Genomic DNA, 26298 nt, shown 5'->3' with positions numbered 1-26298 from the left:
CCTTTGCTTTGGGGCTTGGTTGGCTTTGGGGCCCCTGGACTTTGATTGAGTGAGGAAGTGAATGGCCTTCACCGGCCTTCTTGTACGCTTTCCCTTTGCCCTTCCTGTCATAGGAAGGTCAGTTGGTTGAGGGAGTGGGAGCTGGTTGCTGAAGAGTGAGGGAGGAGGTTTTGTGAGGCTGACATGTCAAGCTTCAGGTTTCTAAGTTTCCATCTTATACAGGGAGGAAGCAGCGGCCAAAGGCTCAGCCTCACCCCAAACCCCAGGCTCGTCGGGTTCGGAAAGAACCGCCAGTCTATGCAGCAGGTATGCTTCTCTTTGAGTGCCTGCGTGTGTCTGTGAGGCTCTCACTTCCCCCTCCCCTGCCCTCCATCTGTGCAGGGCAGGCATCTATCACCAAACCTCCCCTACAGCCCACTGAAGTGGCAGTCACTGCTGGTTTGGAGGCCAATAGACTTAAGTTTTGGCACTTTATGCCTGAGCTGCCTCAGTCTGTTTCTTGTACAGCCCTCAGTTTCTTTGTGTGCAAGTAGATAAGGAAATTTAAGAGACATAAACACAGTTAGCATGATCTCAGGCTCACAGGGACAGCGAGCCTCGGCATCTTTGCATGTCTTGGCATCTTTTTCTTAGATCATGGTCTGGAAAGTGGTGCCCAGTTCTGACTCGCTCCTTTGGGTTTTGGAGTGAGTCTCAGATGGGCGTTTTTCTCCCCTAAGGGGCAATGGGTAGAAGTTTCTGAAACTCTACAGTAAATGGAAACAAGTTCTGTTTGGAAGTTTTGTACTGCAAGAGCCTGTGCATCCTCGTCTACCAAAACAAACGATTGTACAATACTTCTCCTCAATTGTAGACTTAAGAGTTTTGATCTGAAGAATGCTGCAGATTACAGTGTCCTATTCTTTCCATTATAGGAAGTATGGAGGAAAAATGGTACTTAGAAATCATGGACAAAGGCAGTGTTTCCTGTCCTACCTGCCAGGTAGTGGGGAGGAAGACTATAGAGGGTTTAAAGAAACACATGGAAAACTGCAAACAGGTTAGCTATTTTGTGGCATTTTGTGATTTCCCCCCTTAAACTATAGACTTCTGGTACTGTGCACAGTCTGTTATAGCTAACTAGGGATAGTGCTGGGTGTGGCAGCTCATGCCTTTAATCCCAGCACTTGGGAGGCAGTGACAGGCAGATCTCTGTGAGTTCAAGGCCAGCCTGGTCTGCAAAGTGAGTCCAGGACAACCAGGGCTGTTACACAGAGAAACCCTGTCTCAAAAAAACAAAAAACTAGCTAGGGATAGCATTGTGCAATAGAGAAAATGCAGACTTTGCATGTACAGGTTTGGGTTTGCGTGTTTGTTTAATTGTACTGCTAGTTGCAATTTTAATGTGTGGACCTTGGTTTCTTCTTACCGAGTGCAGAAGAAATGACAACTGCCTTAGTGTGCTTGTTACTTGTACATCACTATGACCAGATACCTGACCTAAACAGCTCACACTCTGACTCATGGTCTGGAAGGGTATAAGCCCATCAGCGGCCAGGAGAGCGTGATGGCTGGAGTGCCTCCTCTGTGGGTGCCAGGAGTTGTGTCAGTGCCTCTCACATGGCAATTGAATCTAGATCCAGAACAGGAGGGAAGCAGGCCTAGCCTACAAAGACCCATTCCCTAAGCCACCCTCCTCCACCAGCCAGACCCCACCTCCCAATGGTGCCACAACCCTCCAAAACAGTGACACCAGCTGGGGACCAAGTATTTCACACATGAGCCTGTAGACAACATGAGACTCAGGCCGTAACTCACAATGAGAAAGAAGTGACATATGCTGGTACCTGGACCAGCCGATGGCATTTAGTGACTTTCTGTTTTTCCTTTGAATACTCTGGCAGTGAGCAATGACTTTTTGCCTTTCAGGAAATGTTTACCTGCCACCATTGTGGGAAACAACTTCATTCACTGGCAGGAATGAAGTACCACGTCATGGCCAACCATAATAATTTGGTAAGAGTTTCCCATGTTCTTTGTGAGCCTATGTGATGGTTATATATACACACATGCATGCATACATACATGCACACACACGTGCATATATGTACATACATACACTTGCACGCATACATGCATATATACATACAAACACATACATATATGTTTATTTAAAAGAAGTTTTTAAAATTAATTTTTACAAATACAAAGTATGTGGGGAAAGAAGAGTCTACCCACTGGTGGTGGGAATATAAATTGATGTAGCCACCATGTAAGTCAGCATGGAGAGTTCCTCTAAAAGCCAAGACTAGAACTACCCAGTTACATCATCCCTATGCACATGGTTATTGCTGTATAATTCTTGAACACCAAAAAGTTCATGTGAACGACCCCCCTTCCTCCTTCCGCCCTCTGCTCCTTCTAAAGGTTTCACCCTACATAGTCCAGGCTGATTGGATTTCACAAACCCAGATTGGCCAAGAGTTTGCAGTCCTTCTGCCGCAGCTTCCTTACAGGCATGAGCCTGATTAGCCTGCTGTTTGTTTAATTTGAGATAGGCTCTGTTGTGCCCTTGGCTGGCCTCAGACTTCCCTTGTAGCTGACTCTGACCTTGAACTCCTAATCTCACTGTGTCTCCCTCTCAAGTGCTGAGATTACAGATGTGTGTCACCACACCTAGCTGTGTGTGAGGATTTCAAATGTTCAGTTAACATGTGAGAATGTCCAATCCACTGATCATCAAGAAGATGACTATTACAACTAAGGCAGGGAGCAAAGCCAATGTTAAAGTGTCATAGTGCATAGGCTTGTACAGTTCCAGCCCTTAGGAAGCTGAGGCAGGAGTGTTAAGCTTGGTCTGGAGCTTGTGTGTGTTCAAATGTTAACTGCTTGCTTCCAAGCTCCTTAAGAGCAAATCCTCACATATGATGCTGTGTAAACCTTGCCTCCCAAATTGTCCCTGATTGGCAAATAAAGTGCCTGCACCTGGGATGGGCACGGGAGCGGTAGGCAGAGCCTTGGTTCGAGAGCTTTGGGGTCACAGAAGGATCATGATGAGGAGAGGGGGAAGGAAGGAAGGAAAAGAAGGAGCAGGCCGCCATGGGTTAGTGTGAACCAGGAGCACATTGCCATGGGTTAGTGTGAGCCAGGAGCACATGGCCATGGGTTAGTGTGAGCCAGGAGCACATGGCCATGGGTTAGTGTGAGCCAGGAGCACATGGCCATGGGTTCGTGTCAGCCAGGAGCACATGGCCATGGGTTAGTGTGAGCCAGGAGCACTTGGCCATGGGTTATGTGAGCCAGAAGCACATGGCCATGGGTTAGTGTGAACCAGGAGCACATGGCCATGGGTTAGTATAAACCAGGAGCACATGGCCATGGGTTAGTGTGAACCAGGAGCACATGGCCATGGGTTAGTGTGAACAAGGAGCACATGGCCATGGGTAAGTGTGAGCTAGGAGCACATGGCCAAACGCAGCTTACTCTGAGCACTGGCCTGATGGAGCAAGAACAGCCCGAGAGGAACATGTGCAAGTACTTATGGGATTTGTGGATAGGAAATAGACAAGATAGCTTAGAGGGTTAATACCTGGTCCAGCCCCAGGTGTATTATGGCTTATTAAAGGTCTAATAGGTTTCTGTGTCCATTTATTTCTAAAATAGCAGGTTAAGGAATAACTGCCACCTTAATAATCATATAAATCAATATAAAATATCATAGCCATTTCCCACAACACCGGAGAATTGCTAGTACAAGGCCATCTGGCTGGGCTAATAGTGAAACCTTGTCTCAAACAAGACAACTTGTTTTTGCTTAGGATGCTGGGAATGGGGGACAGCAGACTGGTTCCCCACCCCCAAAGAACTTGTGGGCAGTTTTCCTCTGAAGAAAGCACAGTCACAGGCAACAATTCCCCTTCTATACTGGAAACCCACAGACAACCTGATAATAGTGTCGTGTCAGCTCAGTGAGAACAGCAAAGACTCATCTCTAGCAGGTTAGGGGGACAGTGCACACAAGAGACAGAAATTACTCAGCAGGCAGACCTCCCTGGGGTCTACAGATACCCTAAAGATTCAGAAACACCCTGTACTGAGGAGGCGGGAGAGTGTGCAGTGCTCTTGCAGAGGACCTGAGTTCTGTTTCCGGCACCCACGTGAGGCAGCTCACAACTGCCTGTAACTCCAGTTCTAGGGGACTCTAACGCCTCTGACTTACAGAGGTACTGGCACTCATGTTCACATGCTCCCACATAGATACATACACATAATTAAAAATAGAATAAATCTTTAAGGGTGGAGGATAGACCTGGTATTCCTACCTAAAGGAAGCAAGTGTGATTGGGATGCATTGCATGAAATTCCAAAATGATCAATGCAAGTATTATGTTGGGGGAAAAAGTAATAAATCTTTAAAGGAAAGAGCGAAATATCCTGAGCCTTCTTTGTCCATGTCTGCAATGCCACCTCCATCTTGGTATCTGGAACCCCTACGAATGCGGTTTTGACCCCATAGACTCAGCCCGCCTTCCGTTCTCTATAAAATTTTTCCTTGTAGCCATTACATTCCTTCTATTCGACCTAGAAATTGCATTACTACTACCAATCCCCTGAGCCTTACAAACCCCCGACATCTTTCACATAATCCTATACGCATTCCTCCTAGTCTCAATCCTCTCTTTAGGGTTGGCCTACGAATGGACACAAAAAGGACTAGAATGAACAGAATAAGTGGTAATTAGTTTAACTAAAATTAATGATTTCGACTCATTAGATTATGGCCTCACCATAATTACCAAGTGTCTCCTACCTATATCAACCTAACCCTAGCTTTCTCCCTATCACTCCTAGGCACCCTAATATTCCGATCACACCTTATATCTACACTTCTATGCCTAGAAGGAATAATACTCTCTCTATTCATATTAACATGCACCTCTTCCCTAAATACCAACTCAATGACCTTTTTTTCAACCCCCATTATTATTTTAGTATTCACAGCATGTGAAGCAGCTGTGGGATTAGCCCTACTAGTAAAAATCTCAAATACATACAGAACAGACTATGTACAAAACCTAAATGTCCTACAATGCTAAAAATTATCATAGCCTCAACCATACTTCTCCCTTTAACCTGACTATCAAAATATAAATTCATGTGAATTAACGTGACATCACACAGCTTCATAATTAGCCTACTCAGCCTCACTCTCCTGTGACAGGCCTGAGGGGAGCCCTGTGGAACCTGGGAAGGCTGCAGTGTTTGGTGGAAGATTGGATATAGGAGACCTAAGGCCAGGCTGCAGCTATGGCAGCTCAGAAATCCTCCTGGGTTCTGCAGCCCAGGACACATCAAGAGAAGCTGCCCTCTCCTGGGCGTAGGAGTTCTCAGGCATGGGTGGAGGGAGTATCCCACCACCAGAGCCTTCTCTGCTGTAGAGAAGCATCCTGGAGATTCTCAGCTGGATGGGGAGGCCATCTGAGGATCTCCCACCTGGCCCCGTCACTACACTCAGAGCATCTGTTGCTGATGCTGCAGCAGAGATGTGCAAGCTGATGCCGCAGGAAGTATGCCCACACCTTGTTCTCCTTTAGGTTGCTTGGGAGCCAGGATCACACAAGCCTGTTAGCCAGGGCAGCAGTATTTCTGCAGATCATGCTGCTGATCTGGGCTGTAGATGTTGGCATGGAGAACAGGGACAAGGAGCCCAGTACATCATTGACTTCCTCTATCTTGGCTGGTGCTGGTGTCTTTTACTTAGTGAGTGCAGGTAGCTCACTGAAGCTGGGTCTGGCGCTTGTACCTCATAGGAGAGATATAAGAGTAGATAAAGACTCTTCATCTTCCATAGGATGGAACCTTTGAGCTGTACCAGAGGCATTTGTGTGTTTAGCTTAATCTTCTCCTGAGCGGTAGAGATCAGAACTTGCTGCCATCTGGAAGATGGAGAGAGTCAAAACATGGACTTATCGACATCTGTATAGCTCATAGTCCAATTCTCTCTTGTCTTTTTTTTGGCCAGGGAAAGGGAGCTGCTGTTTTGTTTTCTGTCTCATGAATCATATTTATTTGCTTTTTTTGTTTCCAGCCAATTTTGAAGGCAGGAGATGAAGTGGACGAGCCAAGCGAGAGGGAGCGGCTTCGCACAGTTCTGAAGAGGATGGGAAAGCTCAAGTGTATGCGTGAGGTGAGAGCCCAGCGGCAGGTCCTCCTCCCTGGGCGCTCAGGTCAGCGCCTTTCTGTTCTTCTTTCCCATTTGTCTTCCCTTGCAGAGTTCTTAACTCTTGCAGTCATTAAGAGTTGTTTATTTTTCCTCTTCTCCACACGTCTATTCCCCTCATCCTCATTGTTCCAAGGGGCTTCTTTACAGCCTTTCTTTAGTGTGGTGAAGATGATTCTCATGAGCTCTCATGACTGTGATGAGCTCAGTGTTGCCGGGTAGGTGACACTGGGTGGCTTGGGTCGCAGTCCGAGAGGGAAGTTCTGTCATGCATAGGTGTGTGGGTCTCCTTTCTCAGTGACCACTGAACTGACTCTCCATCTGCCTTAGACAGGATTGCCAAGGAGGGGAGGTTTGTGCCAATGGGAAATGTTGGTGAGCGTCTTGTAGTCTCACTACTGCCTTTCTGTGGTTCTGTGGTGCTTGGTGACTTCTGAGAAACTTCTGGATCATGTGAAACCTACGATTCTAACACAGGCCTCTTTCCCATGTTCAGAGCTGCTCCAGTACCTTCACCAGCATTATGGGTTATCTGTACCATGTTAGGAAATGTGGCAAAGAGGCTGCAGAGCTGGAGAAGTTGACCCTGAAGTGTCACCACTGTGAAAAATCATACAGGTCGAAGGCTGGCCTTGCATACCACATGAGGTCAGAGCACGGGCCTGTGAGTATTGATTCTGTTCTAGACATTGCGGATGTGTGCTGTGCTGGTACTGCCCCCTGTACTTGTGTGTGTCCTCTCTTCCTCATCTGTGTCCTGTTTCCTCTTTGAAGGCTTCTGTTGCTCTGGTGGAGGAGAGGGGGGCGAGAGAGTATGATGGGCATGTGTCTTAGTTTCCAGTGCAACCTACAAGGCATATGGGTTCAGAGTTCATCATGGCAGGGCAGCTGAGAGCTAGGATCTTGATCCACACATAGAAGAAGACAGAGACAGAGAGCTAACTGGGAATGGCACACCTCCACTAACAGTTCCATCAACTGGGGACCAAGTATTCAAGCATCAGAGCTCACGGGGCGGGTGGGCGGGGCGTTGGGGGGACATTCTCATTTACACCACTACAATATCTGTGTGTGTTTTCTCTGTGTGTAGGCACACATATTTGCAGGTTCACACACCTAAGTGCACACACATAAAGGTCTGAAGTTGACCTTGGGTATCTAGCTCTCCACTTAAGTGTTGAGGAGGGGCCCCTTGCTGAATGAGCCCAGAGCGCACAGGCCTAGCCAGCCTTTGTCTCCACCAGTGGGCTGCTGTGCCTGCCCAGCTGTTATGTGGCTGCTACAGCTACAAGCTTCAGGCCTCATGCTTGCACGACAGCTACTTTCATCAATTGACCGTCTACCCAACCCCTAATTATTATATTAATTATTCTAGATTTAATTTAGGTATATGAATATTTACCCTGCATGTATATATGTGAACTGCGTGAGTGTCTGGTGCTCACAGAAGTCAGAAGAAGATGTCATGTCCCCTGAAGCTGGAATTACAGATGGCTATGAGCCACCATGAGGGTGCTGGGAATCAAATCCAGGTCCTCTACAAGAGCAACAAATACTTTTAACTGTTGAGCCATCTCTCCAACCCCCATTACTATATATTTAAAACTAAAACATTCCCTCTTATTTAGAATTTTTTGTAGGAATATGTCTCTATTCATTTTCTTTGTGTCTTGACTTTGTTTTTTGTTTTCATTTTTTAAAGGCAGGGTTGTTGGGGTTTTCTGTTTTGTTTTGTTTTTCCAAGACAGGGTTTCTTTGTGTATCCCTGAATGTCCTGGACTCACTTTGTAGGCCACACTAGCTTCAAACTTACGGAGTTCTGCCTGCCTCTGCTTTCCAAGTGCTATGATTAAAGGCATGTGCCATCACACCCAGCTTTGTTTTTATATTTCCAATGTGATTGACTCAGCATAATAGCTTGAGACTCATGTTTTCACCCGCTGACTGGACAGAAGGCCAGGAGCCTTCCTACTTCTCTTCCTGGAGCTCTCTGGGTGTTGCCCAGTTCTCTGCTGTGCCCTCTGCTGTTGCCTGTAGGGAGACCCTGAATGCTCTCATCTAGACTGGAGGCTATGCCCCTGGTCCCCAGCTAGCCAGCCAGAGAGCTCAGAGATCCTCCTGTCTCTGCTCCTCTAGTGGTGCAATTATGGGAGTGCACCATCTCACCTTCCTTTTTAACGTGGGTTAGGGGGATCAAACTTAATAAGCTGAGCTATCTTCTCCTGCTGCCTTACCCTTTGTGTGCGGTGGGGGAATATGCCGGAATGTGTTTGTGTGTGCACACATGTACGTATAGGTGTGCATGCTAAAGTAAGAGGTCTACAGTGCGTGTCTGGAGCTTGCCTTTGTTAGCTGGACTGGCTGGCCAGGGAACTCTGAGTATCTCTAGGTCCCTGTGTTAGTGTCACAGACTTTGTCCTGCTAAGAGCATCATGTTTAATCACTGGATGTGACTGAAGCTACTTGTCAGCCCTGTCTTCACATATCTCTCTTTTGCAGGTCTTCCCAGAATCAGGGCAGCCAGACTGCTTAAAGGAGATGAGTCTGGAGGCCAAGGGTGGAGGTCGAGTTCAGCGGCGTTCTGCCAAGATAGCTGTGTACTACCTGCAGGAGCTGGCCTCTGTTGAGCTGACCAAGGAATGGCCAAAGAGGAAGGTACTCCAGGACCTGGTACCAGATGATCGGAAGGTATGGTCATGGGTCACTGGTACTCAATACTTTGTAGACTGTTTCCCAGTATGGATTTGTGCGGTGTTCTCTCGAGCCTCGGTTGAAGGATCTATGGTTTTTATAGGAATACCACCCAGGCAATGCTGGAGCTTCTTGGTGCATCCAGTCAGAAGGTATATATATGGTGCTGCTTTGATGAGTAAAAGTTACTGATGGTGATACCCGGTGAGTTGGCAAGGTTGTGTCTTCAGGTAACTCAGTGATACAGTTACGCTGGTCCTCTTGATTAGGGCAGCTTGAGTAGAGACCAAGCCTACCCAAAAACCTCCTGTCCTTCATGCTACCCATTTCACCAGCATCCATTGATGAGCCTTCCCTACAACAAGTGTACCGTGGTGTTACTTAATGAAAAACTTTCATCTTTCATGGCTTTTATAGTTATCCGTTGCAGTTGTACTGTGAGAGAAGTCTCTTTTATGTCATTTTATTAAAAGTATCAGAAAAGTCCTCCCTCACAGTTCATGAGGAAACAATGGTAGAAAGCCTCCCAAATGATGATCTCCTATGAATGCTCAAACACCTTACAGATGCTCAAAACACTTCATACCGAGTGGTATGGTTATTGCCTAGAACCTGTGTACTTTAAATCATTTCTAGATTGTTTATCTGATACAAAGTAAAAGTGTTATAAGTAACTATTGAGCCATGTGTGGTGGTGCACATAGCGCTTGGGAGACAGTGGAGGGAAGGGTGCTGGTAGAAGTCAGCCTTGGCTACACAGTGAGACCCTGTTCCACAAAACAAGCAAAATAGTTGTTTACTGTATTATTTAGGGAATACTGACAAGAATAGTATCTGAAAATTACATTGCATATATATTTATTTTTGTTTTTCAGGTTTTTTGAGACAGGGTTTCTCTGTGTAGCCTTGGCTTCCCTGCACTCACTTTGTAGACCAGGCTGGTCTTGAACTCATAGCATCCACCTGCCTCTGCCTCTCGAGTGCTGGGATTAAAGGCATGCGCCACCACCCCCAGCTGCATTTATATATTTTTAATTATTACATTTTGTTTATGGGGAGGGCTGCATATGGAGGTCAGAGGACAAGGTGAAGGAATCTGTTCTTCCACTGTGTGGGTCCTGGGGTTCAGTGCAGGTTGTCAGGCATGGTGGCAAGTGCTGTTCCTCAGCTGTCTCACCAGCCCCACACTCAGCCTTCACGAGTTGCAGCTGGTTAAGTGAGCAAATGTAGAATCTTATGCTCTGCATAGCCACTCACTTTTTTAGGTACTCAGTTTTATTCTATATGTTTTAAGTCACTGCTATCAGTAGCTATCTCTCTGCTCCAGTTGACTCAGATCAGAGTTTTCAGAGGTCTGTCAGATGGAGTCCTGAATCTTTTGTTGTGCCTAAACCTAAAAAACATATTTTTTGCTGGGTGTTGTGGCCACTTTAATCCCAGCTCATCAAAACTACCAGCTCATAAGCCTGGCTGTGGTGGCACATGCCTTTAACCCTAGCACGCAGGGGCAGAGGCAGGATCTCTGTGGGAGAGTTCTATGACAGCCAGGGCTACACAGAGAAACCCTGTCTTGAAAAACCAAAAGGAAAGAAAAACCTGCTAGCTCAGAGAGGCAGAGAAAGCACCAACTGACCTTCCTACTCACATCCTAGAAGGAGAAGCCCTTCTTCTCCACGCTGTCTTAAGTACCCTTCAGCTCAGTGTCCCCATTTCCTGTGTTTTCCTATGTCAACTGGTTGCTTTCTCCACTTCCTGATCCATGGTTGGCTTTATTTAGTTTTGTTTACAGAAGGCTCTTGGGTTAAAGGTGTGTACTAGGGCTGAGCCACACACAACCAGAAACAGGTTTTCCCAGAACACACTCTCGAGGTTCACAGTGTGATCAAATATCCTGCACCAACATCATCTGTGAGGGGCTAGAGAAATAATAGCTCTCTTGTTAAGAGCACTTGCTGCTCTTGCAGAAGACCGCAGTTTTGTTCCCAGAACCCACATTTAGCAGCTCACAGCAACCTATAGCTCCAGAGGATCTGAAATGCTCCTCTGGCTCCTGCAAGTACCTGTGCTCACAGTAACAAACCCACACACTAGCACACACCAGTATGTGTGATGGAGAGAAAACAATACCCGCCCCCCCTCTTTTTTTTTGAAGTCAGGGTTTCTCCATGTAGTCCTGACTGTTCTGGAATTCCCTTTGTAGACCAAGCTGGCCTAGAACCCACAGAGGTCTGCCTGCCTCTGCCACCTGAATACTGGGATTAAAGGCATGTGCCACCATGTGTTCTCCCTTTTTTTAAAAAGTGGCTCCGCAGCTTTGAGGATGTTCTGCTTGGGAGTTGCTTTCTTGCAATCTGATGTTTCTTGTCTTCTAGTTAAAGTATACTCGCCCTGGGCTACCCACATTTAGCCAGGAAGTGCTGCACAAGTGGAAGATGGATATCAAGAAGTACCATCGCGTCCAGTGTCCTAACCAGGTGATGCTTGCTTTTTCAACATGTCAGTAAATGCTCCTGAGAGTCTGCTGTCATGATTGCTTCAAGACAAAGCGCTTGAACTGCAGTGTGGGCGTGCAGCAGTTATTTAACTTTGCTCAGACCTGGGTACCTCCATAATTCTGTGAGGCTCGGCAGGACAGCCCTGATGCTATGTGCAGCATCATTTGAGGTCACTCATGGGGGAAATGAACCGGACCTCACATGGGACTGGAATGTCTCAGCTGGGCGTGTGGCTCTCCATATGGTCTCTCTGCAGGATAGCTGGGTTGCCAGTAGGGAATATACATGACTAATTGTGACACAAAAGTAAAGATGTGGGTCTTTCAAGGTCTCAATTTATACAGCAGCCGTCGATAGCAGCTTGTTAGTCAAAGGCATCAGAGGTGTATTAGTTACCTTTCTGTTGCTGTGACACCATGACCGAAGGCGAGTACAGAAGGAAGGGTTTATTTAGGCTCATAGTTGTAATGGGCCAAGAGTCCATCATGGTGGGGAAGGATAGCAGCAGGTGGTGGGTGTGGTGGCAGGAAGAGAAGGCTGAGAGTTCACATCTGCAACAGCAAGCTCGAGACAGAGCGCAAACCGGAAGTTGAGTGAAACTACTGTAAATGCATAGCTCCCACTCTCAGTAAGGCTCCACTTTCGAGAGGTTCCACACTCTCTCTCCAAACAGTGCCCCCAGGTGGGTACCCTCAGTAAGGCTCCACTTTCGAGAGGTTCCACACTCTCTCTACAAACAGTGCCCCCAGGTGGGTACCAAGTGTTCCTGTGGGAGCTGAGGTGGTTTGAATGAGAATCTCCCCATGGGCTCATGTATCTGAATGGTGCTTGGGAAGGATCAGAGGATGCTGTGGCCTTGTTGGAGGAGGTTGTCCCTAAGCGCAGGCAGGCCTGGAGGTCTCATGCCATGCCATCCCCAGTTAGCTCTGGCCCTGCTTCCAATGTGGCTAATGTGAGCTCTCAGCTACTGCTCCAGCGCCATGCCTGCCTGCTGTCATACTTCCAGCATCATAGTTATGGCCTCTGAAGCTGTAGGCAATGCCCAGTTAGATGCTTCCTTTTATAAATTGCCTTGGTCAGTGGTGATTAAAGGTGTGCGCCACCATGCTCAGCTGCAAATGATTAATTCTAAGAGAAGGTTTCTGTGTGGTCCAGTGCTCACCTGTTGCTTCTCTTTTCCAGGATTGTGAGGCTCTCTACAGTAGTATATCTGGCCTTAAAGCTCACCTGGGCTCTTGTACATTGGTTTGTAACATTTTCAATTTACTATCTTAATGTGTCCTCCCCGGTTGTCTGGTGTGAAAGAGAGCTCAGTCTCGCTGAGCAGCCATCCATCCTGCTGGCCATCATCTTCAGAGGCTGCCTTCTGCCTCAGTGTCATGGATGTTCTTGGTCCTGTGGGTGAGGTAGCAGGTGCATCTAAGATACAGGAAAGGTCAACAAAGTACCTGTTGAAGGAATTTGAAGAATTTGGAATCCCAGCCAGAGATTGCTTCCTTTGCCCTAAGCCTCACACTGGGCCTACCTTGCTTTATTTTGCCACAATCTTCCTAAAAAGAAATTGGGGTCTGGAGAGTTGGTTCCGTGGTTAAGAGCACTGGCTGCTCTTCCTAAGGATCTGGGTTCAATTATCAGCACCCATATGGTAGCTCACATTAGAGTCTGTGACTCTAGTTCCAGGGGATCTGACACTATCACACACATATACAAGCAGGCAGAATACCAATATACATGCAATAAAAATAAATAAATCATTAAAAAAATTGCTTGAATTGGTGAAAATCCTCCAAACCCATCTGGACTTGCCTCTACTGGACTCAAGGGATAGAGGACAGGACAGGGTGTCGGGCTAAAACCCAGTCTCCTCTTGGAATCTTTTCCATGTTGACCTTGCAGTCCACAAGCCATGGAAATGCTGCCACTTTCCGGGCCCATTCAGAAATTTCTCCTCACATAAAATGAGCACCTACAGCTTCAGGAGGGGAGAGGGAAATCTCAGTTCAAGGCACCAAGGGCCCTGTAGACATCTCCGCCAGATCTGTGTAGCAGTCAGTGCTCAGGAGAGGGTCACCTTGATCTGGTTTCTGAGTCCTTCAGCTAGCTATTACCAATGGGATCCTTCTAACTCTGGATTTCCAAGGCACTGTTTGCCACCGTGGTTCACAGTGGGAAGGGCTGTATCATGGCGCCTCGAGTGAGCCTGGGGCGCTTGATTATTTGTGGGGAGGAATTGAGAAAAGCCAGAAGTGAGGTGAAAGGAAGTGGAGGAGGTTAGAACATAGTGGAAATAGAATGCTGGGTTGTGTCACAGTGCTGTGGGTGTTGGTTCACAGTGGCCTCAGGACAGGTGTGTCACAGTGCTGTGGGTGTTGGTTCACAGTGGCCTCAGGACAGCTGTGCAGTGGTTGGGTTTGTCTTAGCTGGGTTTTGTAAGATATATTGCCATTTTGAACCATTTCCCATGATTTCTGATTAAGTAGACTTGCCCCATTTCATTTCTCACAATCACAGGCCCAGGTATGTTTTCCTGAATTTACCCATAGTTCTCTTTTCTTTCTGTCTTTGAACCAGGGTACCTTTGTGGGTGGAAAATACAAGTGTCTTCTGTGTGAGAAAGAATTTGTGTCAGAGAGTGGTGTCAAGTACCACATCAACTCTGTCCATGCCGAGGTATGCTCTCCGCCTTCCCCTCGTGTCTGTCACCCTGTACACCCGTCTTCTAGCTGTAGGGAGTGGCCCTTGCCTTGGCTTCATGTACTAGGACTGGCAAAGAACTATGTTGAGAACTTGTCAGAGTTGAAAATGCTCTCTGAAATTAGATGAGTATAAATGTATTTTTTTTAATGAAGATATTCGAGCTAACTATGGTTGGGCAGCTCTTAACTGGGATTAAATGAAACATTTGGGAACCAGATAGAACTTACATGTTTGATCTTGTCTTATAGCATTTTCTTCTGATAAACATTCAGGTGTTTTGATGTCTTCCAATAGTCTTGTATTTTTATTTTATTTTAGATGAATGTTTTTCCTGAATGTATGTATGTCTGTTCCATGTGGGTGCCTGGTGTCCTGGTGGCCAGAGGAGGGCAGAAGCTCCCCTGGAACTATAATTTCAGATGGTTGTGAGCCATCGAGTATATGCTGGGTCCTCTGCAAGAGCAGCCTGTGCTCCTAACCACTGAGTCATCTCTCCAGCCCCCAACAGCTAGTTTCTAATGCTGCTTATATTATTGCATAAAACAAGGCAGAACCAGGAAGCTTGTCTTAAGTTACACTTGGCCTGGTTGCAAATGCCTGTTATTCTAGTGCTTGGAAGGTAGAGGCAGATTGATCAGGAGTTTGGGGTCACTGTGCTATCATTATGGGTATAAATGTTTTAAGTGTGTAAAAGTGTGAGCTGGGTGTGGTGGTGCACACCTATAACCCCAACCCCTGGACATGCCAAGGCAAGAGCATCACAAGTTTTGAGCTCACCTAAGCTACACAAACTATACCACAAAGCAAGTGGAAAGGAAAAACAACAGAGTGGCAACATGCAGAATCAGTTATTTAGCCCAATATTTTGGAATGTTGCTTTTACTATGTTGATAAATCTAGTAATAAGATACTGGTGTGTACCTGTAACCCTGGACTCAGGAGGTGGAGGCAGAATTTCAGAATCGGCTACACAGTGAAGTCAAGGCCAACCTTGACTCCATCAGGCCCTGTCTGAAAAGAGAAATAGATTGTAGCAAGCTATTTGACGTGCTCTGCTACATGGCTGTGTGTGTTCTCACTGAAGGCGTGTCAATGTGGGATTTCCCCGCTTCCAAGAGCCCATGGAGCGTAGGTGGCCAGTTCTGTCACCCTCCATCAGGTAGTCGGGAGACTTCACTTTGCTTATTTGTTTCCATTAATTTTTTTTGGAAAACTCATCACATATATTTATGCACACTTGGGCTTTGCTGCTTCGTCCTATGGTCATGCTCCTCTATCCTAGCTGTTTCCTATGAGCTGATATTCCAACTTGGGAGACTGATTGGATTACACAGTTAGAGTCAGGCTTTTGCTTTTCCAAAAGAATGCTTTGTAATACATTCCCTTTACCTCATAATTTATTTCTCTCTCTCTCCCCCACCCCCCCTCTCTCTCCCTCTCTTTTTTTTTTTCCAAGACAGCATTTCTCTCTGTAGCTTTGGCTGTCCTGGACTCCCTTTGTAGACCAGGCTGGCCTTGAACTCACAGTGATCCATCTGCCTCTGCCTCCAGAGTGCTGGGATTAAAGGTGTGCGCCACCACGCCCAGCCAACTCCATAATTTTCTAAAAGGAAACTCAAAGAGATAAGTGACTTTCAGGAAGCCAGGGGGAAAGAGAATTGCACTCAGAGAGTCTGGTTGGAAATTCATGCTCCTGTCACTGTGTTGTGATGAAGTGAGCACCTCTGTGAGTCAGTGCCACCGTCACATGGACAGGATGCTGAGTAAATACACTTTATGATCACAACCTCTTTTTCGTTTCTTTTTTCTTTTCTTTTTTACTGTGTAAAATACATGTGCCTACATGTATATGTGTGTCCCACCTTGTACTGCTGCATGCACATGCCATCCCCTGCAGCATAGTTACAGGTGGTTGTGGGATGCCCAGTGGTAGTGCTGGGAATAGAACCTGCAGCCTCTGGAAGAGCACAAACTGCTGCTCTTAATGGCTGAGCTGTCTCTCCAGCCCAGGGTTTGGGTTTTTGAGACAAGGTTTTTAAGGCAGCCCAGGCTGCCCTCGGACCAGCTGCATCTCTGAGAATGATGCTGCCTCTGGCTGGTAGGTGCTAAGATCCCAGGAATGCACCACCACACCTGTGTCTGGGCCGTGCACTACCCAGCACTCACTCATGAAAACAGATGCATACCGCATTTTCCAGAGTGGAGCTCTAAGCTCCACATGTCCCCTCATCCCTAAGCCAGACCTAACACTCCCCTGTCTCCAGTCCTGCTTGCCCTTCATTTGGCCTTCATGGTGTTTGTAAATGGCCCCCGGGGTCTGCTTTGCCCTTCAGGATTGGTTTGTTGTAAACCCGACAACCACCAAAAGCTTTGAGAAGCTGATGAAGATAAAGCAGCAGCAGCAGGAAGAGGAGAAGCAGCGGCAGCGGCAGCACGGGAGCCGCCGGTCCCTGAGAAGGCAGCAGCAGCAGCAGCAGCAGCCGCCGCACACAGAGCCTCTGGAGAGCCAGCCAGAGCCCAGGGCAGGGAAGGCACAGGACAGCAACGAGGGACTGGTGCTGTCCACGTTATGTAAAGGATCAGAGCCAGAGCCGGAGCCACTGCCAGCACAGTCCCAGAAAGCAGAGCCCACCAAGACCACTCACAAACGAGGGAGGAAGTAGGCAGCCACTCCGTGCTCCCAGGAGAGTGGGGGTGATGCAGTTGTCATGGGGACCTGTGAGGGGACGCCTGAGTCATGGGGCTGAGTGAAGATGCTTTCAGCTCTTGCTGTCAGGTTGTGGCTTTCAGCTCTGTGCACATTTCACTGTCTTCCAGACTAGTTGACTTTCACCTGCTCCGCCCTGCCAGGTTCATCTTCCCATGGAGTCTTCTTGCTTTTTCTGTTGCCCAAAGAGCTGCCCTGGGGACGGAGCTTCTGGCCCCCGGCCCTGTGCAAGTTTAAGGAAGGAACCTTTAGCTGGTTTTCTTTGTTCTTTCCTGTCTGGGTTACTACTGTCCTTGGAATCTCGGTTGATTTAGTGGCTGCTCCATCATCTAGCTTACAGAGCAGTTCCAAATTAAGTTTTCTGAAAGGCAGTGACAGGTTTTAATCCTTCTGTGCTTGTGACGTAAGAGGACTAGAAAGGAGAAGTGCTGCTTTTGTTCCAGTGTAGCCCTGAGCCCCGGGAAGCAGAACCGATGGAGCCTGCTTGTGTATAATTTGGTTTGGCTGTTGAGAAGAAAACGATTTAGCATGAAAAAGCTAGGAGCTCACTACGCTTGCTCTCAGAGCAGGGCTGACTGCACCACAGGCCTGAGAGCACAGCCAGGGAAGTCTGCATCCCAAACACTAAGCTGAGAGGAAGAGCAAGGCAATGGCAGGAAGCACTGTCCCCTTCCTAGGTTGCCACAGTCACTACCCCGGGAACTTGATTTTGCCTCCTTGATTTTAAGGATTGAGAAACAACTCAGTCCCCCGCTGTGTTGACTCTGTGCCCTGACCCTTGGAAATGCCACTGAGGTTGCAAAGCAAGGTGCACTCTCCCCTCCCCTGCACTTACCTCATGTGTCAGGCCACACCCACTCAAGTCCTCCTCCATGGCATTAGCTCACCTGTCTGAATGTTCTGAGAATACTGTCCTACTGTTTGTGTATGGAGTTCTATCTGCTTTATAGTGTGTGATTCTGACACCATGTAGAGTGGTCTCTGTACCTCATGCTTGTCTGGTGCTGGTCAGTGGGCTCTTCCTGTGAGGGTGGATATCTTTAGGACATGAGTTAGAGTAAGTAGCCTTGTTGTCGTGTTTCTGGTTTCTCTTCCTTCTTTTATGTAAATATTGTTCTTCTATATCCCCACCTGTTGTATGGCATATGCCGCTTACAAAGTTGACCTTGATAGGGACAAACACTACCTTTTCAAACTCGGAAAGGCCATTTGCCGCCCTTGAAGTCTCTGTTCTCTGTGCTCCTTTAAATAGCTTTATCATGTGTGCTTTGTGAAGACCACTTTTCAATAACGGGGCATTAAAATTTGAATTGGGCACTACTAGAAGGGGTCGTTTTGAAGCAAGCCGAAAATGATGTTTGTGCTGTTTTTTATTCCTGCTTACATACACCGTCACAGCTCCCGCAGCAGGGAGGGTTGTGGAAGATACATAAGAAGCCGTGTTAAGTTCTGGTGGCAGGGACTTGGAGAATGTTTGGCGATGGCAAATAAAATTACTCACTTAGGAATGTCTAGTTCTCTTTGCTGCTGCTGACACCACACGGGACTCAGAAGATGGCTACGAACTGGGTGGGGGCTTCGCAGTTCCAAGTCATTTCAGTAAGTCCTTGGCTCCTGAAACCTGCTGGTCACAATGACGGCAGCCAAAGGGAGCTGGTGCGGAGGACATGGCCTGTCTCCTGTGGGTCTTTCGCAGTAGGCCTTTTTCCTTTACAAGGCCAGGAGTCAACAAGACTTGTATAGGTTGTCTTAGTCACATCATTCAGTTTTTAAAATCATTCGAATAATACAATGAAGGATGACAGTATTTGGTACATAGAGGATGTTGAGCAGTGTGAACTGGTTGTGTGTGTGTGTGTGTGTGTGTGTGTGTGTGTGTGTGTGTGTGTGTGTGTGTGTACAGTGGTTCCTACACCCTTTTATGGTCTCCACAGGCAAGGCAAAGCATAAAAGTGTCAAACAGGTCTACACATAAACACATCAATAAAGCTAAATATTTTTAAAGTGAATGAGAAGAAGAGACAAAAACAGGACAGGTGAACGATAGAGAAAATGGGGTGAGAGGCATAATTATGGTGGAATTATAACTAGATGGGTGAGACCCTGCAATCAGTCCTCAGCTCCCATCCCTTTCCTGACCACACCTGTGGACTGTGCACTACTTCCTTCTACCTGAATATCCACTCCTGCACATGTTACACCTATGCTCAACATTCAACTCTCAGCTCCAAAACCAGCTTGATTACCCACCAAACAGCACCTCCCTAACCTAGTCGTCTTACCTGCTGTTTGAGTACAGGTGTTTCTTCACATTTACTATTTTTTTTCCCAAGACTGGGTTTCTTTGTGTAGCCCTAGCTGTCCTGACTAGACCAGGCTGGCCTCGTACTCACAGAGAGCCACCTGCCTCCACCTCCTGAGTGCTGGGATTAAAGGCATGCACCATCAATGCCCACCTTTGTTCATAACCAGAACATAGGCCCTGCTTTGGAGAGTCTTCAGTGCTAACCTGGCAGCTTTCTCTGTATTCAAGGCCAGGGTTCCTCTTCTGCCCTGGCTTTTAAGAAGATGTCTGTCCATTTCATCTTCAAGACAATGCACAACATAGACAGTTGCCCAAACTGCATTGGGGGTAGGTGGAAGACAGCTCTGACCCAAGCTAGGATCCCAGTTGCCCCAGAGAAAGGAACTGCAGTGGTCGGTAGTCAAGTTGCCAAGAAGGCAGCCACGAGGACTCTCCACCACCCCAGAGACCTTCCTCCCCTCAGCTCTGCCCTTCCTCCTGAGACAGGCAATCTCTCAACAGGCCTGTACCACATCTCAAAGTGGTTCTTCTGGACTCTTGACATTCCCAATACCAACAGACACACAGTGCTGTGGGGTCCCAGAGGTCTCAGATTCAGTGGAAGTTGCAGTCCAGCCCTTCACCATAGAGACACCAAATCACTAGAGAGACTTCTGTGACATCCCATGAGATCACTGTACAGGGAACATTTGACCCCAAGCTGAAGAAGAGGGTACAGTGGTAGGCCAGGGAGGCTTCTGTGGGTTTCACCTTGTTGGGGCTAATGTGATAGCACCTGAGAAATGGGAGGGTTGGACAACTGAGAGGGTGTGTAGGGTGCCTGAAAGAGCATCGGTGGGAGTGGAAGTAAGATGTGTGAGGGGCAAGGCCCTACTCCTCAGTCATAAGAGAGGAGATGGAGTCCCAAGAGCAGGGTAACTGCATCTTAAAAGACAGAAGACCCAGGTCTGGGGACAAATCCAGTCAATTTTCAAGGACTGATTTGGTAGTTGAAACTAAGGACTCAAGTGATGACAGCTCTAGCTGTACAAAGTCTCACAGTGTTGAACCCAAAACAAGGGCGCCTCGTGAAAATTGTGTTTCCCAAAGGCAGACACCTGGTACCAGTTCTTTGGCAAAGACCCTCAGTGAGCCCAAAATTCACCCTAATAAACACCTGAATTCTGAAACCAGGTAGGCACTGAGGAGGAAGATTGATGTGAGTGGAAAGCTGTCTAAACTTAGCAGCAATGATGTAAGAGGGAGGGCCTGGGAGACAGCTCAGTGGCTCAAGTGACTGCCACGTGCCACGAGGACCTGATTTGAGATCACCAATACCCACTTATAAAGCTGGGCAGCATATACCTGTAACCCCTAAGATTAGGATCAGGGCATGGAAATAGGTAGATCCCAGATGTTTACTGGCCTACCAGTCAGCATAGCCTAATCATTTAGCATGTGTTTAGTGACAAACCCTGCTTTGATTACAGTTTGTTTTGCTCTGTTAAAACACCATAACGAGGCTGGGTGGGGTGGCGCATGCCTTTAATCCCAGCACTCAGGAGGCAGAGGCAAGTGGATCTCTGTGTAGTCTTGGCAATCTGGACTCACTTTGTAGACCAGGCTGGCCTCTGCCTCCCAAGTGCTGGATTCAAGGCGTGTGCCACCACCGCCCGGCTCCCACATCAATCTTTACTTAAAACAACAACAAAACCATGCCCTATAGACTTCTACAGACAATCTGATGGAGTCATTTTCTTAACTCGGTTCCTCCAGCCAAATAACTCTTGAATGTGTCAAACTGACAAAATTCTAACTAGCACAGGTGCTGTCTGAGCATGACGGGGAGCCAAAGTTTCGTCTGTTGTAAGAACGTAAGACAACGGTCTGTATTAGTTTCCAGTTACTGTTTTCTCAATTGTGCCTAAGGACCTGCTGAAGGTTTATTTCCTTTGTTCTCCCTCCAGGCTTGCCAAGAGTCCCAAAGGTTTTCCCCAACCATCAAAGTATCTTACTACGCTAACTGAAATTTTCAAGCCGGAGAGGCTAACAAAATTGGAGAATAAGGTCATAAGAAGGACAACTGAGGCACTGGAGAAGCTGAGCCAGAATATAGAGGAGGCGCGGCTCCAGGAGGAGCACCTGCTGCACGACCACAGGCTGCTACAGCAGGAGCTTCTCTATCTGGAGACTGAGAATAGCCGCTTCCTGAGATTCCTAAGGAAACAAAATGACCTGTGTAAAAAGAAGCACGAGGCCCTGTGGGATGAGTATTTCCAGAAGTGCGAGAAGATACGTCACAGGAAACGAGAACTGGCATCGAGGCTCGCCCAGCAGAAGGCAGACCTTCAAGCCCAGCTCTTTCAGGGGATGATCAGGCAGTACCAGCTGAGGCAGCAGGTCCAGTCGATGGAGCACATCTCTGTGGTGAGGAAAAAGCAGGAGACGAGGATGCAGACATTACAGCAGGAGCTGGAGACCATTAAAGCTGAGACAGCCAAGAAGGACTACCAGGCACACGTGCAGTTCCTGCAAGGGAAGACACAGCTAGTCAGACAGCTGCAGGAGCTAACCCTGCTGCAGGCGGCGGGAGACTCTAGCACCAGGGAGGTTAAGTACAAGGTCCAGGCCTTGGAGTCCACAGCCAAGAAGGTGAATTCAGAATTTTGTGATAGTGTCAGCAGAGAGGACCAGGAGTTACAGGAGGAACTGGTGACGCTGGTCCAGGAATACCACAAGTTAGAGTCTGCAAAGCGGCAGCTAGAGAAAAGGAAGGAGCATCTGAGGGAGGAACGGTGGTACCAAGACGCCTTAGCCAGGGGGAGAGGACACCTTCTGGCAAACAGTGGGAGGAGTCAGGATTGCAACCCTTGCCCCAAAGGAAAGCGTGTCCCAAGGCTACCCTGAACCATCCTTCATGCATCAAACCCAGAATAAAGCCAATGTAATTTATTTATTAGCCAGAGAAATAAGAATCAGAACTACTAGGCCCCTACACTGTCTTGCTCTACCAGGGAGGCTCTTGAATGCCGGTGACACTGGGCCAGCTTGTAAAGTCACTTTGAGACTTGTCGTGATCCTTACGTGTTGCCCTGGAGGACCGCTGGACGACATGGGATTATTGTCATAAGCTAGGATTCAGAGAGCAATAAAATCACTACTCTACCTCAGTCTGTTGTAATACTAGAAAGACAACTTCCTCAGTAAGCAAACTCATTTGTGGAGAAAGCGAAAGTGAGCTTAGTAACAAGAAGCTAGGCCTGAGTACCAAAGCCTCCTGAGACGCTGGGGAGAGGAACGTCCCAGGAAGAGACGAGTACTGAATCCAAAGGCCTTACAATTAGAGTGAGGTGAGTCATTTAAAACAAACTGTGCATTGCCAGCGAGATGGCTTGCATGGTAAAGGTGTTTGCAGCCAAGCCTGATGACCTGAGTCTGGTCCCCAAAAGCCATCATAGAGGAAAGAACAGAGTCCTTCAAGTGGTCCTCTCACCTCCACACGGGCACCTTGGCACACACGCCCATAAGCATGCATGTGCACCCACATACTAAATGTGAAATTGTATTTTAAACAAGTATGGCTGGTGACTGATCAGAGGATTTGGGTAAAAGGAGGGGCAGGTGGAGTTGCTAAGAGCCACAGAGAGGCAAAAGCCAAGGAGACAAGTGAAAATAATGCTTTTGGCTTCCCCAGTGGAACCGTTTGCTCCAAAACAGAAGAAATGAGTAAGGGTGAGAAAAAATTAAGAGGAGGTGTGCAGTGAGGAAAATATATTGCCTCTACGGAGGAGGTGGGAAAGATTCTTTCTGTTGCAAACTTTATTTTTTTTAATTTTTTGGTTTTTCGGGACAGCGTTTCTTTCTGTATCCTTGGCTGTGCTGGAACAAACTGTAGACCAGGCTCGTCTTGAGCTCACAAAAAACCTGCCTGCCTCTACCCCAGTGCTGGGACTAAAAGCATGTACCACCACCACAAGCTTTTTTTTTTTTTTTTTAAAGATAAGGTCTCATTTGATAGCCGAGACTGTCCTGGAATTCGTTATGTAGCCATTATGTGGCCTTGACCTCATGGCAAATCCACCTGAGTCAGTGTTCTGACTGCTGCAGTTACAGGCATGAGCCACTGTACACAGCTGCTATAAACTTTATAAGAAGCTACAATTTTTGTTTGTTTCTGGAGATAGCTTTGGCTGTCCTGGACTTGCTTTGTAGACCAGGCTGGCCTCGAACTCATGGTGATCCACCTGCTTCTGTCTCCCAAGTGCTGGGATTAAAGGCATGTTCCACCACACCTGGTGATTTATTTATTTATTTTTTAAAATCTATTTATTTGTACAGTATTCTGCCCACATGGGTGCCTGCACACCAGAAGAGGGCACCAGATTTCATTATAGATGGTTGTGAGGCCCTTCCCCACCCCCAGAATATAAAACATAAAACAAATTTTCTTAAAATTGTCATCATGAGGAAAAAGGGGGTTGTCACAGTCTGTCATTAAATATAGATGGGTAGAGGCAGTCTGTCCCATCGTCCGTCCAAGTCTCAGTCAAATAAAAAGCAACGGAAAGACATAAACATCAGACAAAGAGTAACAGAAACTGTGCACCCAAGCTCCAATTGGAAGCAAAACTGAAAAGTGGGACACCCGCCCCATGCCGTGCTGCAGGAGCGACGTGCTTTGTCCCTGCACATGAACCTCCTTAGGTTCTTCACATAGGGGCACTCTGTCCCCACCCTGAGAATCTGGAGCATCTTCCAGACTCCTGCGATCTCGGCCCTCTGGTGTGCCCGCTCAGCTGACTTGATCACTAGTGGTACACAACTGTCTCCAGACCACAAAGTGAAAGTAAGACTTCGAGCTAGACAAACAACAAACAATACATATAACACTTGCCTCCGGCTTAGACTCCCATTGGGTCAGAGGTCTTGCGGGTTGTGAGGGTTCCCAGCCAACACACCGTATGTTATGCCCAAAATTTGAGAGACTCCCTGAACAGACCACCCAAGAGCCAAGTCCAAATCCAATAGCAAGGAAGTGTTTATTGCAGGTTCAAACCCAGGACACATCTCCTATGCACTGACACAGCAGATGCAGGGAAGTGGCCGTGAGTCTCAAGAGAGATTTTTATAGGTTTTAGACAAAGAAATACGTTTTACAGTATATGATTGGATGACAGGCAGAAAAGTTGCAAGCAGGGAGTTATAAGCCTTGACGTTTCATGTTTGGGTAATAGGTATATGGGCAAGTTGGCCTATAGAAAAGATTGGTTAAAGCAATCATCGGGATATTAGGAACTTTGGGCTGGCTTCCCCTAATTGGTTGTTGCTATGTGCCAGACCATCTGCTGGTCAGCTTGACTAGCAGAGAGTATATCTGGACTTTCCCAAGGTGAGCTGATTGTGTTGCTGGGATCTTTTTCTGTTTAGTTTGTGGTTTTTTTGGAATATGGGTTCAGCCCTTGGCTAGGTTTAACACAAAATGGAGTTTCTTTTTCAAAATGGAGTTTGGTCCTTACACTATACATATCCAATGCTGTCTTCTGTCTGGTAGTATTCTATTGAATATTTAGAAAACTAAACAGTATGGTTAGGACAATGCATCCTCAGATCACTTTCCTTGAGGAGGAAAAGAGAGAGGAGTCCCAAAAAGGCAGGAGGCAGGCAGGACACGTTTTAGGCACCACAAACATCTACTTCAAGCTGCTCGTTCTGACCAGCAGGCCTTGGGGACTAATCTGCCATGGACGCAACTGTGTATGGGACTTACTTCAATCTCTTGTCATCTTTTGTTTTTCAGACTGGACTTGAATTTGGCTGTCTTACTGACTCAGCATTTTGAGTGCTGGGAGTACAGGGGTTATATAAAAGGACTTAAAGCAAATAATTCCCAGATTCAAGCTCCTCCTCCTACCCAATGGGGGGGGGGGCAAGTGCCTGCTTTTACTTCCATCACAATGAGTGGGGTTTTCCATGGGCTTGGAGTATGAATAATAGTCATTTACCCTGAGACGGTAGGAATTAGGGAGGAGATCAACAGGCATCAGAAATCTCCCCATACAAAGCTTCAGCTTGCCGTATTGCTGATGCCACAGCCAGGAATGGGTCAGTGAGTAAAGGTGCTTGCAGCCAAGCCTGCCAACTTGAGTTCCATCCCTGGGACCCTCATGGTGGAGAGTGCCGACCTCCACAAGTTGTGCTCTAACTTATACACAAACTGCGGCATACATGCACACTCACATACAATCTGTAATTAAAAAGACTCCAAATTTAAATGCCATCACAGTTAAACTAATTGAATGGTATGTGTACAGCCAGAAAAATAATTTTCAAATAAAGTCCCCTGTATCACCACTAGAAAGTAACACAAGCCAGACCGTGCCGCCTGTCTTGAAAAAACAAAAACAAAGTTTTATTCGCCCCGCAGGAATGTCAACAAAACCCAGGGCCACCTCTTCTCTACAGCCCTAGTCCTTTACCTCCCTCTTAAAGGGGACTTTTTAGGAGTTTTACTTCTGGTTCACTTGGGCCTTTGGTTTTCTTTTACCATCTAGTCTTTTCTTCTTCCCTTGGACAAATGGCCACAGAGGTGGGCAAATAAAACATTTTAGCTCACAGTCCCTGTCACACAGTGCTCTTTCTTTCCCTCTGGAGACTCATCCTCTATGTCTCTACCCATACCCTTCACTATTGACTGCTCTGGCACACTTAGACCACAAACACCCTTTTTCTCTCATCCCCTTTGCACTCGGTGATGACTGCCTGAACAGTTTCTTCCTCGCTTATTTAAAGGACAATATTCATGCTATCTTTCGAGTGTTACCCTAATTTTTACCTAATATTTTCTAGAACATGATGACCTTAAAAAAATTTTTTTTTCTTCGTAAAATAAAAGGTGGATTGACATCTTAGTCCGTTAACCTGACAATCTTGACAGGGTTGCGCAACTTGGACCCCTGGCTTGGAATCCTACCTCGTTGCGCTCCTGGGCACACGACATTACCCTTCCTGGGTTCTTGCTGGTTCCCTAAGCTCCCATCACTTATCCAAAACCCCTGCTTGGCAGCCACAGAATCTAGCTAGTCCCAGAGCCTATCTGGTGCCCACAGCAGCTGCTTTGAGCGGTTTGGATATTCTGGCCAATCGCAGCCCTAAACTCAGCGAGGCCGGTTGGTCCGACCAATCGCAGCCCTAAACGCAAGAGGGCGGATGCTCCTGCCAATCGCGG

The 26298-nt window shown here is 47.1% G+C and overlaps 2 protein-coding genes across 2 annotated transcripts in view; both read left to right on the top strand.

The window, feature by feature from the left end:
• The window catches only part of Znf512 (zinc finger protein 512), a 34537-nt gene extending 16239 nt beyond the window's left edge, over window positions 1–18298 (top strand). The window contains exons 5-14 of the mRNA XM_051171777.1: window positions 223–306; window positions 915–1039; window positions 1909–1995; window positions 6068–6166; window positions 6696–6863; window positions 8699–8887; window positions 11263–11364; window positions 12568–12630; window positions 13957–14055; window positions 16416–18298. Of these exons, the coding sequence (XP_051027734.1) occupies window positions 223–306; window positions 915–1039; window positions 1909–1995; window positions 6068–6166; window positions 6696–6863; window positions 8699–8887; window positions 11263–11364; window positions 12568–12630; window positions 13957–14055; window positions 16416–16745 (1346 nt within the window). The 3' untranslated portion in view covers window positions 16746–18298. The remainder of the gene's footprint in view (window positions 1–222; window positions 307–914; window positions 1040–1908; window positions 1996–6067; window positions 6167–6695; window positions 6864–8698; window positions 8888–11262; window positions 11365–12567; window positions 12631–13956; window positions 14056–16415) is intronic.
• A 1059-nt stretch (window positions 18299–19357) lies between these two features.
• Window positions 19358–22111, top strand: Ccdc121 (coiled-coil domain containing 121). Its single transcript, XM_051154556.1, has 3 exons — window positions 19358–19421; window positions 19955–20267; window positions 21041–22111. The coding sequence occupies exons 1-3, from the start codon at window positions 19358–19360 to the stop codon at window positions 21978–21980; spliced, it is 1317 nt and encodes a 438-aa protein (XP_051010513.1). The 3' UTR covers window positions 21981–22111.
• Window positions 22112–26298: the final 4187 nt, after the last annotated feature.

Source organism: Acomys russatus, chromosome 1 (assembly GCF_903995435.1).
Source record: "Acomys russatus chromosome 1, mAcoRus1.1, whole genome shotgun sequence".
Taxonomy (NCBI): Eukaryota; Metazoa; Chordata; class Mammalia; order Rodentia; family Muridae; genus Acomys; species Acomys russatus.
This window is presented reverse-complemented; position numbering and strand designations above follow the sequence as displayed.